Source organism: Apteryx mantelli, chromosome 15 (genome assembly GCF_036417845.1).
Source record: "Apteryx mantelli isolate bAptMan1 chromosome 15, bAptMan1.hap1, whole genome shotgun sequence".
Lineage (NCBI taxonomy): Eukaryota > Metazoa > Chordata > Aves > Apterygiformes > Apterygidae > Apteryx > Apteryx mantelli.
Window position 1 is genome coordinate 24489369 of NC_089992.1, and position 12401 is coordinate 24501769.

The 12401-nt window shown below is 47.1% G+C and overlaps 1 protein-coding gene across 1 annotated transcript in view; it reads left to right on the plus strand.

The window, feature by feature from the left end:
* HCN4 (hyperpolarization activated cyclic nucleotide gated potassium channel 4) overlaps positions 1-12401 on the plus strand; it is a 112130-nt gene that overhangs the window by 79489 nt on the left and 20240 nt on the right. The window contains exons 5-6 of the mRNA XM_067305484.1: positions 7615-7761; positions 10969-11209. Coding sequence (XP_067161585.1) covers positions 7615-7761; positions 10969-11209 — 388 coding nt within the window. The remainder of the gene's footprint in view (positions 1-7614; positions 7762-10968; positions 11210-12401) is intronic.

Consider the following 12401-nt stretch of genomic DNA (forward strand, 5'->3'; position numbering starts at 1 on the left):
CCTTCCAACTTACAGTAATCTCTGACTCTGTGATTCAAACTCCTTTCAGACAGTGAGCAGTCAAAGTCTGGTGAGAATGGCTGGTCAGGAGTGTTCATCTAGACCACATCCACTCCTTTTTAGAAGAAAGTTTGTAAGAAATAGGTAATAGAGTGTTGCAAATAGTGGTTGGCTCAACCAAAAAAATCAGAGATTTGGGCCCATTGTTTTCAGATTATGCAGTCCTTTCCTTAAAAGAATATTGGGTTGACTATGAAATGAAAATGTTATTTCCTGATTGAAAACCTCATGGTTTCCTTTTAAAACATCTTGCAATGGAATTTGCCTTTCTTTTATGGCTGTAACTGGACTGGGGTCAACTCATTTTTGTTCCTGCAAGAAGAATATTTCACTGGTGAATTTACTATTTCCTTGAAAATGTTTACCGATGCCTATTAAGAAAAACCCCTCCATGAAGCTGTAAAACATACCTTCTTTATGTCTGTGCGGTGGTGGTCAGTCAGCCCTTGAAGCAGACAGCTCAGGTGTGAGTGCGTCCATCTTAGAAGTCGCAGTGCCTATACGGAGCACGTGATGGGTGAGTGCGAGGAAGCGCAGGGATACGTGGAGTACCTTCTCCGAGCTCAGGCAAAGGACAGAAGGAAGAAATCAGTGACACTGCAGTGTCCTTGCTGCGCATCTTTACAGTGGGCAAAACGAACCTGCCGTGTAGTTTGCCTTCTGTCAGCCAGTTTACACTGGAGATGGGTCTTGGTTTGCTGTATCAGAGATACAGTGATTAAAGCTAAGATTCTGACACGTTTTTTCTGAGAATGAAAGCCAAACAAGTAGTTCTGTTCCTTGAGCAGTATCGGTGACAGCCGGGTCCGAGCAGTATGTTTGTGCACGCACGAGCACTGCCTGTGTTATCACGGAGAGGAAAGTGCTCCTGCCTCAGCAGTTCTTTGCATCCATCCCAGTGTGGGATTTGGAACTTCATTATCGGTTTTGAAATTCATTTTGGCACTTGACCAGTAAATAAATAAATAAATACATCATAATGCGAAGTGCGGAGCCTCCCTGCTGAGCCGTGTCTCCTGGCAAAGGGCTGCGCCCAGCAATGCTGATTTCAAACCACACAGACTCACTGTTCCCTTCTCCCCGTCTCTGGCCTTTGCCTGCTGGCAGATTTTGCCTCATCTCTCCTCTCCTGCTCTTCTGATGGAAGCAATGCTGCTCTCTGTTTTCCCCATCACACCTCCAAATTTGCCTGAAGCCAGTGACACAGCCTGACATCTCCAAAAGATCCTGTGATCTGGGTTTCACAGCACTTAATGAATAATAAATGATTCATTGACCCAGTCAAAAAGTCCACTGTGCTGGACTGCTGACATAGGCTGGGATCAGACCTGTAGAACCACGTAAGGCGTTCTCCTCGGGCGCCTTTCCCAGGCTGGTGTTAGTCATGAAAAACAAGCTTTTTCTGTGGCCTTTTCTTTGCTCAGCCATGGGCCAGTCTGTACATGATACATTCATCATCGCACTGTCCTGCCATGATGCGCAGGATCAGACCTTAAGACTGAGAACTTGTAAGAACAGACAAACTGCACACTGCCCACAGCACTTAGTGCGAACAGGTTTGTCCCCGAGTTGTTGGCTCTGATTTCTTAGGACTCCTGAAGTTAGCAGACGTTTCCAGTGCTCGCAGCAAAGCAAAGCAAAGAGCGTGTCCTCCGGGTGTGTGACTGTAAGCTCAGCGCTATGTGCTGAACGGCACCATCCCCCATGCCGGGGTTCCCTGGCTTGCACTCTGCTCACCACTGCAGTAATACGGCTGATGGGAGGAAGTAAACAACTGTTTCATCAGGCTCATAATTGACCCTGCTCTGTCTGTTGACATCTCCCGCTCACAGCCCAGAAATGGGATTGTCTGAAGCATAAGCCTTGCCTGAATAGGTGCTGATTAGCAGCAAGGGGAGGCAGCTACAGAGGCTGATCATTGCAGCCATCCTCGGTTTAATGAATGTTGTACAGAAAGTGGAAAAAAGCTCCAAGAATTTTCTGCTAGTGTTGGCAGTATTTATAGCAGAGCAAGAAATAAAGAGCTGGATTCTTCTTAAGATAATTTCTGAAGGTATCACTGAAGTCACTGAGGTGAGGGCAAAAGTGTCCCAAGTATTTCAGCATGTAACATGCAACTCTTGAAAATCATCCTACTGTAGCAAATGGAGCTAGTGCTGAGCTGCAAAAATTAAGCCAGATCTGAACCCCAGTATTTGGAAGAACTCAGAACCAGGACATTATGTAAAGCTTTTTTTCGGAATGAAGGTTGGATCAAGAGGTAGCTATCAGATAGCTTCCAAAGTTGAAGAGTAGATGGTGGGTATAAATTTAGTCCATTAATCAGAAAACAAAAGTAGCACTGATATGGTCGAGTCTGTGCTAGATGTGGTTTGAATAGTTCTGGTTGAACTGGTATTGAAATAGCCACTGGTTCCTAAACAATCTGCTACAATTTGTTTGTAGCACACTGATCCCTGCCATTTCCCCACCCAGGCACCTCTGGCTGTCTTTCCACTTCCATGTTCACTTAGAGTTGCCTCTGGAGAGCCCCCTGTGAAGGAATCCAACTCCTGCTTCAGCCCCACCTCTAAGTCCGTCCTCATGCTCCCTGGGGGCTGCAGGATATTGAAAGGACAGCATATGCCTGAATACGGCTCCTCTCAATCACTTCACTATTGCTATCAAAAAGATGTACCTGTGCACATTTAATTTTACAAATTTCACTCTTCTTGTTGCAAGACAGCAGGACTATGTTCATGGGCATGAGTTTGTATTTAGAGCTAACTGTGTTCATAAGTGTTGGCAGACTCAGAATAAACTGCAATAGGTTGCACCAATTACAGACCTCAGCCAAATTTTGGGAAGATAAAAATGCAAAATTTTATAAGCTAGTATTGACACTAAATATGCTCCAAGCGTGGAGCCCTGCAAAGGGAAACCAACAAAGATCGCACCAGCGATGATGGCATGATTGTATTGAGTACTACAAAGGTTCAGTTTTCTTCCCTTAAACTGCTCACCCATTTGAAATACTGTTAGAGCACTATAATTTTTCACTTAATTGAAAATGCATTACTCTGCATGATTCTCCTATTTCTTGCACCAGATGTTGACATCCACGGAGTCCAGATTTACGCCATTGTGACCAAGATTAAACTCTGACCCACAGTCATTTCAGCCTATTTCTGCAAGGGTGTAAGCAGTACATCTCTATATACGAAATGTATATTTATCTTTGGTTAGAGGGAAACACTAACATCCTTGCATATCCTAAGTGCCTTCATTACAGTAGGTTATGTGTGCGTGCATGTATTGGTAGGCATAATGTGAAACTGTGTGAATGTGTTTGAATTAACTGAGCTGCAAAAATGGAAATCAGCATTTCTCTGAAGCTCTGAAGAGTGATGTCTGTGGACCAAGAGAGAAGTTAAGAGAGGTGTCAGTGCCAGGACTGGGATAGGAGCAGCTCCTCTCACATGGTGAGTCAGAGGCTGGGCTAGGAAGTAGCCCAGCCTTTTCAGCCGGTGATTGATTACTGCCAAAGACAGCAGGAGTCGTGATAGAGAGTGAAGGTATGAGAGCAGTTAAAAGTATTTAGTTTTCTCTGGACTGTGAGTGATCAGGGCTTCGGTGGAAGGGGAGGGGAATGGTGAGACAACTAGGGAAAGTAACTGATTCTAGAAGGAAAAATACCCAGTGAAATGGTTCCCTTTTGATATATTAATGTCTCCTTCAAGGGCTTATTCGAGGAAAAACAGACTTAAAGAAGATGAGTTAGGATTTAAATGGACTTAATTGTCTTCAGAGAGATTTAAATAATTCCTAAATAAGTCTTTTGGGTTGAACTCAGAGATGCCACTAATCTCTGCAGGTTTCTCTGAGCACAGGGCAGATCGAGGACATGGAGAGAAGTATGAAGACTGAACAGACAAGCACAAGGGAGAAAGGAGGCAAAAGGGTGCTGCCAAGTTAGGCCTGGCCACATCTGAAAGAAATGTTATTTTGTGTGTTCTTTAGCAAGTCCTTTTGGCATTCTTTGTCCATCTTCGAGCTATGAGCTCTGACTTTTGTGGGCATTTCATGGGCTTTCTCATACCAAAACCAGAGGTACTGCCAGAGGCATCTGAGCAGTGGTTTTCAGCACTTCACAGTTATAATCAAAGAAGTGTGGGAAGAGCCAGCATGGGCTTTCTGCACCCTCTGAGGTCCTTCTGTCCTAGTGAACACAGCAGTTAGATGGCACTCTGTAATAGCACTGTGAGTCGTGGGAAGGAGTCAGGCTCAAGAATTTATGGTGGTCTGAAAAGAGAAACGGGAAGACCTAAGGGCTCGTTAGAGTCGGATTCTGATCCATGTGTCACGTACCAGTGAACTCAGTTTAGCTGAGGGTGGCACTGAGAGTTCAGGCTAGTCAGCTGAATTCACCACTAGAGAAAACAACTCAGACCTGTCTAAACTAATGATTGATTCAAGTGGCTTCAGAGAGTGCCTGGCCTCCACGATACCAGGGCTTCAGCTGAAGAAGGAAGAACTGTTTGTTCAGGATTAGCAGGCAAAGCCTCTAACCCCCATGCACTCTGCTGTTGGTGTTCGCTGCACAGTTACCCTTACCCCTTTGCTTTGTCCCATCATTGAGCCTTGCTGGTGACCTCAGGAGTGATCTCGTTTTAGAGCTTAGAGCTGAGAAGAAACATACGCTTCCTGCAGCACTTGGGAAAGGCCCTCCCTCATGCAGCATTTAATATTAGTGGCCTTCGGTTTCATGGATACTGGTGACGGACACTGCAAGAGTGCTAGCTTTCAGCCTGGCTGAGCAGCCCCCTAAGGAGAGGGGGAGAAACCCATGTGGATCTTTCATTTATCAAATGTAGAGAGAAGGGACTGATGCTTTCATCTCTGAGCACCTCTGCAGGGCTTCGTCTCTAAGTAAGGGAGAGTTAAAAACCCACAAAACTCTCCATAGCCAGCAGATCTGGCATGGGTGAGGGCAGGTAGCACTAGCAAAGACAGGAGAGTCCTTCTTGTTAACTATGACAGAGAATTATGGTTTCGTATTTTACAATTTTCTTTTGTAACCACATTTTTAATTTGTAATCAGGAGCAGAACCTTTCCTTCTGGTGAAATAAATTTGCCCTGTTTTCACTGAGTCTTATCTGGAGACAGTGATCACAGGAGAATCTGACAAGCCCTAGGGATTTTGCAGAGCAGCAATTTATTGCTCTTTGTTGCAAAGCAATAATTCTATGTACAGTAGTGAACAAGCAAGGAGTCTGAGTCCCTCCATCCAAGCTACGCCTGTGAGTCTTAGGAGTTGGGGGTATTTTTCCCAAGAAGCAAAGATCAATTGAAGATTGGTCATAACAAGTTCTACAGTAGAGAGAAGTGGGGTGGAGGCCAGGTGCCTGGTAGGAGGTGATGAGAGGCATCTCATGACTCTGGGCATACTCAAAGGCATTACCTGGTGCTCTCAACACAGGGTCTGTTTGATAGAACGTTTTTTGTGGTGCTTTTGCTGTTTGATAGACATGGTCTGATTCAAGATATTGGGCTAAAACTGAGAGTATAAGGTAGCATTTATGGCAAATAATTTATTCAACAAAAATACAGCAGTAAAACAAGCAGAACTATTTGTGAATTTAGGATAAATTTGATACAACTGAGTCAGTAAAAACGAGGGCCTGATGATTTCCCTTTCCATAGTGAGTATTCTGTGTCCTGTGTCTTATCTGGGAGTCCCCTGTGGATGTCTCAGACACAGTAGTGCATCTCAAATGGTGGTGCACATCTGTGTTTAAGCATCTGAGTCAAGCCCTTAAACTTGCTGCATTTAAGAGCATAACATGCAGAATTCTCGAGTGGCTCAGACCAGTGACTTCTCCATTTGTGAAATGCTGGTTTCCACTTCCTTGAGCTCACTCATTCATGAACTGCAAACTCTGTACAGCACCTAGCACAGCTTGCTTCCAGTCTCTAAAGAAGAAATTCAGCAATCCAAATAAAGTGCAGCTTTCATTGCCAATCCACCACCTGGCTTCCTGTGGGGAGGTGGTGACTTGCTTGACTTTGATCATGGTGTAGTGGTCATGAATATTTACAGCCAGCTCCTCTGCTGTTAGCTACAGACAAAAGCCTCTGGAAATGCCAGGAAACCCCAAGTGTCCCCTCTGCCACCTTGGCTTCTTAGAGTAATTCCTTTCCCTCTCTGGTGCAGATCAAGTTGTTAGCATGCAAGGCTGTGCCAGCACAGACTGTACTGAGAGCAGAGTGACACTGGTGTGTGCGGGGAGAGGTCTGTAACGAGCAGGAGTTTGGTAATTAGGCACTTCAGAACGAGCGGCAGTAAAGGGACATTCAGGGACAGGTTTATTGGGGAGAAGAGGGAAGAGAGGGAAGGCAAAAGGGGAGCATGGTCCTCCTGTCAGCATTAGTTACGTGGTACATAGGCAGGATCATATTCTCTGCTGCTGTCCAGGGGTGGGGGGGCATGACCACTGAGGCTCACACACCGTGTTCCTGCAGCACTTTCAGACCAAATGAACCCACTTACAGTCCTGTGCCCTTGAGGAAGTGTCATTTACTCATAGAAAGTGCCATTCCTCTCCAAATGCTGCTCTGGCATCCGTCAAGTGCCTTTGTATTCCCCTCTAAGTGACAGGATGGAAATGCAAATCATTAGGCAAAAATACAGACAGATTAGACAGCAAAAGTGCATGGGGCAATAGGGACACAGCAGAAGGTGAAGAAGATCAGGATCTGTGCAGCCCTAAGTGGGAAAGCAAAGGTGCAGGGCCTCATAGCTGGACAGATGAGAACACAAAGGAGAGGAAAAGAGGGCCTGTGTACAGCAGCTTTGACTGAGTAACTGTCAGATTTCTATCCATGTCTGTCCTTCAGCCTGTCTGTGACTGTGAACATCCAAGGCAGGACTGTTTTGTGCTGTTTTGTACAGCACCTAGCTCAAAGGATTCCTGTGCTTGGCTGGGGCCTCAAGGTGCTACACATTATCTATTACTTACTTCCACTGGTCCAGGGCCAAGATGCCAGGTTGTATATCCTGGCTTCCATCCTGAGGTGTGCCATTGAAAAGCCTTCTGCTGACAGCACGTTGTGCTTTCCTCTTTCTCATTCTACTTTGGGGAGGCATGGGGGTCAGACAGTCTCTACTCAGTGTTATTTGCTGAGAGGAGATCCCCAGCTCATCACTCTTTACTCACCTCTGCTCCCAGCTTTTGCTGTGTGTGTTGGGGAGAATGGGAAACTGGGCTGCTCAGCACCCAGGGAATGAGTAGAGGTCTCCACAGTGCACCTGGCTGGTTAAAACGTGGGGCAGCCTTTGAGGAAATATAGAAAAGGTGTCTACAAGCCCTCATGCATTTAGGTAGTTGGTATCTCCTGCGCCGGATTTGCCAGCCTAGGCCAGCCCAGCTTGGTGTGAAGGAAGCAAGTATGGGTACTGTCTGGCATGTGCTTGTCCATGAGTGGGTACCTATTGCCAGGAGGAGCGGCAGCAGCAGCAGTGCCCTTCACTGAATGTCCTAGTAACTCCTTCTCTTCCTCTCCCCTCTGTGCAGTACAAACAAGTGGAGCAGTACATGTCCTTCCACAAACTCCCTGCAGACATGCGGCAGCGCATCCATGATTACTATGAGCACCGCTACCAGGGCAAGATGTTCGATGAGGAGAGCATCCTGGGAGAGCTGAGTGAACCCCTCCGGGAGGTAAGGAGGGGTCATTTAATGGACAATGTGGGTTCCTGCCATCTTTGGCAGCTGTGGAGTTCCTGGTGTACAGCAGCCTATCCCAGTGGTTTGCAGAGGACACCCTGAGGTAGATGGGAGTGGTGGGAGGCCAGCTCTTTCAGAAGCACTAGCTGTGTGTGCATGCTCTAGTGCCATGCCCAGCAGGCATGGAGGCCCCCCTTTCTGCTTGGGGATCTACCTGTTCCTGGACTATGCCCACCTTCTGGGAGAGCAAAGCCAAGACAAGCATGGCCCACAGCTTGGCTATGTCTCATTCTGAGACAGTTTCATTCAGAGAGTGACATATGTTCTAGCCACTGATGCATGTCTGGGATTCCCTTGCCTTGGTCCTGACAGAAGTCACTTCAGTGGAGCAGAGAAGTCCAGGCCTTTGGCAGCTGCAGGACTCCTGCCTGAGTCTATAGTGACATGAAGGTGATGGGAGCTGCAATAGGCAGGCCCTGCCACGTACCTGTCATGTGAATAGATACATCTTGGCACCTTTTGAGGCCATGGCAATGTCTGGAGGATTAAGCAGGTCACAAGACAGTCACATCACCAAGGATAAGCCAGCCACATGTTTTGGTTCCCTTTAGGAAAGACTTTGCTTGCTGTCCTAAGCCTGGCTAGCCCCCAGTTGGCTGCATAGCACACAGAAGTGTCCATTGCCTGTTTTTCTCTTTAAGGGCACTAGCAGACCTCTCAAGCAACTTCTGGTGGGGATGTGGAGATGAATTTCACTGCCCCTTCACACTTTTTGATTCTCTAATCTCCTGCTCTTTTTCTCAATACAACAGAAATACACATCTTCATCTGACTGAGCTCCCCCTCCTCCAGTTACTCCTGTCCTTTATCCATGTGTGCTTTAAAGGTCCTTTACCTGCCTGGCATTGCAGAGCCCATACTATTGACAAACACCTCCATTTTTTGAGGCTGGGATGACATAGCACATGAGGCAACATTTCCCAAAGAGGTTGATACAAAACCCTGACAGCCTGTACTTCCTTTGCCAATAGATGGTCCGTTACCTGAAATGGAGGGGTTGGAGCTAAGCTTCATCCTAGTTTCATCCCTGCTTACAACCCCAGTGTCTGCGTGCATGTTGATCTAGGGAAATACAGGTCAGGGCAGTTTCATCTGGAATGGATTCCCCCAGTGCTGCCAAATGTGAGAAATGCTCCAGAAACAAGTCTGCAGTGGCTGATGCATAGATATTATTGTTATATTATTCTTTTCCACAATAAATCCTGCCTACCTCCCCTTAGAAGATCAAACATTACCAAACAAGCAAGGAGTCAAGGGTTGTGGGTAGCATCATGCAGCCTCTCTGATAACCTCTGCCCTGCTCCTGCTCTTTGACCTGGATGAGCTGACAAACCTGGCAGTGAATAGACAGCACTGCTAGTCCTTTGCCTCTTTCCCTCCATGATCTAATCACCTGAAGAGGCTGAGAAAAGAAGAGGGAAAGAAGATCCCATGTGACAAAATGCCAGGAATCAAGCAGTTTTGATGCTTGGAGGTCTCAATGGTTTTGCTTTCCCCTTGATGCCAGCTCTGTTCAAAGATCTTGCTGTGCCAACATAGCTTTTACTGGAAAAAGGAGCACATTGGGGTTTCTGATCTCGTGCCCAGCAGTTGGTCATACATATGTTTGCACTTTGTGTGTGCTCCAGAGCAATGGCAAAGACCTCATCCCCATTTTAAAAGTGCTACCGCAGGAGAGCGCGCTGAGAAGTGCCTTGCTCTTTCCATGCATTTCTGCAAGCCCCCTTCCCCCCACACCCTCCCCTGGTCTCCTCTGCCTGGTCGCCTCTCAGACTGTGCGTTGAGTAAGTTCCCACCTCAAGCTCCCTGATCTTAAGCTGTATTTATACGCACCTCTACGGTGTCTCTACTGCTCCAGGACCCCCCCATGGCAGAGGCAGCCCGCTGGCCTGATCTGTGCCCCATCCATCATATGCAGCCAGCATATAGAGTCGAAGGAAAGGAGGAGCCTCCTAGCAGGGCCCACATTCAAAGGAGTGACTACAGAAAACCACCTTCCCCAGCTGCAGCTTAGGAACGTAGGCTCTCACTAGTACATACCTGCAATATATGACCCACAAGCACCAGAAACAGTCCTTCTTCTCCCTTTCCTCCCAGTCACATATCTCTGTGGGAGAGAGAAGAGTTGAGGATCTACCAGCTATATTTTAAAACTAGTTCTGCCAAAGGCTAGATGGGATTCTAAAAAGGCAGCCCTAAAAAAGAAGTCCCAGTGAGGAGAAGGAGACAGATGCTTCCCTTGCCCTCCCTCTCCCTGCTCCAGTCATTCAGTTCCACCTTTACTTTTCGGCTGGGGAGTGTTGCGCTGAGGCGTTTTGCTCAATATCACTTTGTGCTGCTTTCTGAGCCTGAGCTGACATGGCACAGAACAGCTCCTGTGCGATGGAAAGTGCTGTCATACCCTCCGAGTGACACCACGCCGCAGGAGCAGGCACAGTCCCTGTCTACTTTATGACAGCTGAACAGCTGAACTGGTTTTTCTTCATCTGAGGTTGATGATCCAGCCCATGCCCCAGTGACTGGTGGGCACCTCTGCCTCCCCCCTCCAGGCAACGTCCCCAGCTGCCCAGCATAACTCTTTCTCTGAGTATCTTGGCACATTTGTGCTGTTTATCATCCCATTGTCAAGCAAGGACAACACAGAACGTAGGGCTGCCAAGGTGAGCTACAACACTTTCCCAGAGAGGAGCCCTGGGCTTTTGCATACACCATTTCACCAGTGCTGTGCACTCCTCGCACAGTACAAGGTTTACGACAGAAAGAGGTATATTGTGTGTATTTGGGGGGCGGAGGGGGTGTCACTGTATTGTAGCTGCTCAAAGAGAGAGCATCGTGAATGAAAGCGATGAAGCATGGTGTCAAGCTATCAGCTGCAGTTAGCATTGCTATGTGCTATGAGCATTCAGAAGCCTATTCCAGACTGCGCTGGGGGAACCAGACTAAGAGTATAGCATCTTTTCTTCTTCATTTTCTAATATAGAGGTCAAGTGGGGGATCTTCACAGGTTATTAGATGTTGACTGAAGATGTGTGTGTCTTTTCTGTTCTCTGTCCCACTTTTTCTCCCTGCCTCTCTCCTTCTCTCCACTCCTCTCTCTCTCTTTCTCTCTCTCTGTCTCTCTCACACTCCCTTTGTGGTCAGGAAATCATAAACTTCAACTGCCGGAAGCTGGTTGCCTCCATGCCCCTCTTTGCCAACGCAGATCCCAACTTTGTGACATCCATGCTGACCAAGTTGCGGTTTGAGGTGTTCCAGCCGGGGGATTACATCATTCGGGAGGGCACCATTGGCAAGAAGATGTACTTCATCCAGCACGGGGTGGTGAGCGTCCTCACCAAAGGCAACAAGGAGACCAAGCTGGCAGATGGCTCCTATTTTGGAGGTGCGTGTTAGTGAGTCACCCCCACATAGTGAGACCTACTGCTATTGCTCATATATCCTGGACACGAAGGCATGAAGGCACATGGAACTGATATCTCCATCACTTCTCCTCTACCCTCTGTCTCTGTTCATCTCACCTGTCTTGCTGCTTCCCGTGTAACAGGTTGTGCAAAGGGGAGAGTGACTGTGACTCTTAGGCAGTGCAGGAGTCTAGATAATAAATACAAATAAAATTGAGAAGGAAAAATTTAGTTCTGGAAGGTTCATTTCTTCTTTGCCCCAAGCAAATGGATAGATTTGTGAAACTGAGAGCCTAAAGGAAAAAAATGGAACATTCTCAATTCTCCAAGCACATTTATAGTGCTTCCTGGTCCTACTGACTGGCATCTATCGTATGAGGTACTGTAAAAAGACAGAGAAAAAAGCATAGTCCATCATCTCCCCAGCCTGTGGCTCAGCAACATGTCATGGAGGTCAGCAGGCAGACATGATGTATCAGCAGCAGAGGCCTGGAACAGTGAGACTAGCCTGAGGTCAGAAAACACCATAAGAAAAGATTTAGGATATTGCTCCTACAAGTAATACAGGGACACCCCTGTTATTAGAGCCCTGCAGAGGCCTCACTGACACCCCAAGACACACAGTTCTCTTGTAGATGCACTTTTCAGTGCAAGCACTGAATGCACCACAATTAATGGCCTACTGAGAAAGACAGAATGCAGCCTGCCTTTCCTTCCCTCTGTAAGACCTGTTCTCCATTCAAAAAATCCCTATCATGCATTTTCTACAATCTTCTTACAATCTTAGCTCCTGTAAACAACCTGTTTGCACCTACCTGCTGGCTCTGGGGTGCAGGGATTTTGCAAGTCCCTAGCAAGTGGGGTCAGTTCACTGGGATTTGGAATTCAAGGGTGGGAGTCAGGATACCCTGACTCTGACTAATTTGGTTAAAACTGCCCAGCAGATTCAGTGCATTTTTGATACCACACACACCCGCTCACCTACACTCAAAGGCAGCACAGTCTCATAGGCATCATTTCCTTAGGAAAGCCACCTAAAAACGTACTGTCAGCATTGCATCCGTGCAGTGCTGCTATACTAGTGCTTTGGGCCGACCCAGAATGAATCCTGAGAGTGGCACTGGTGGACTGACACCCAACACGTAGCATGCAGAAGGATGCTGCCAGTAAAGG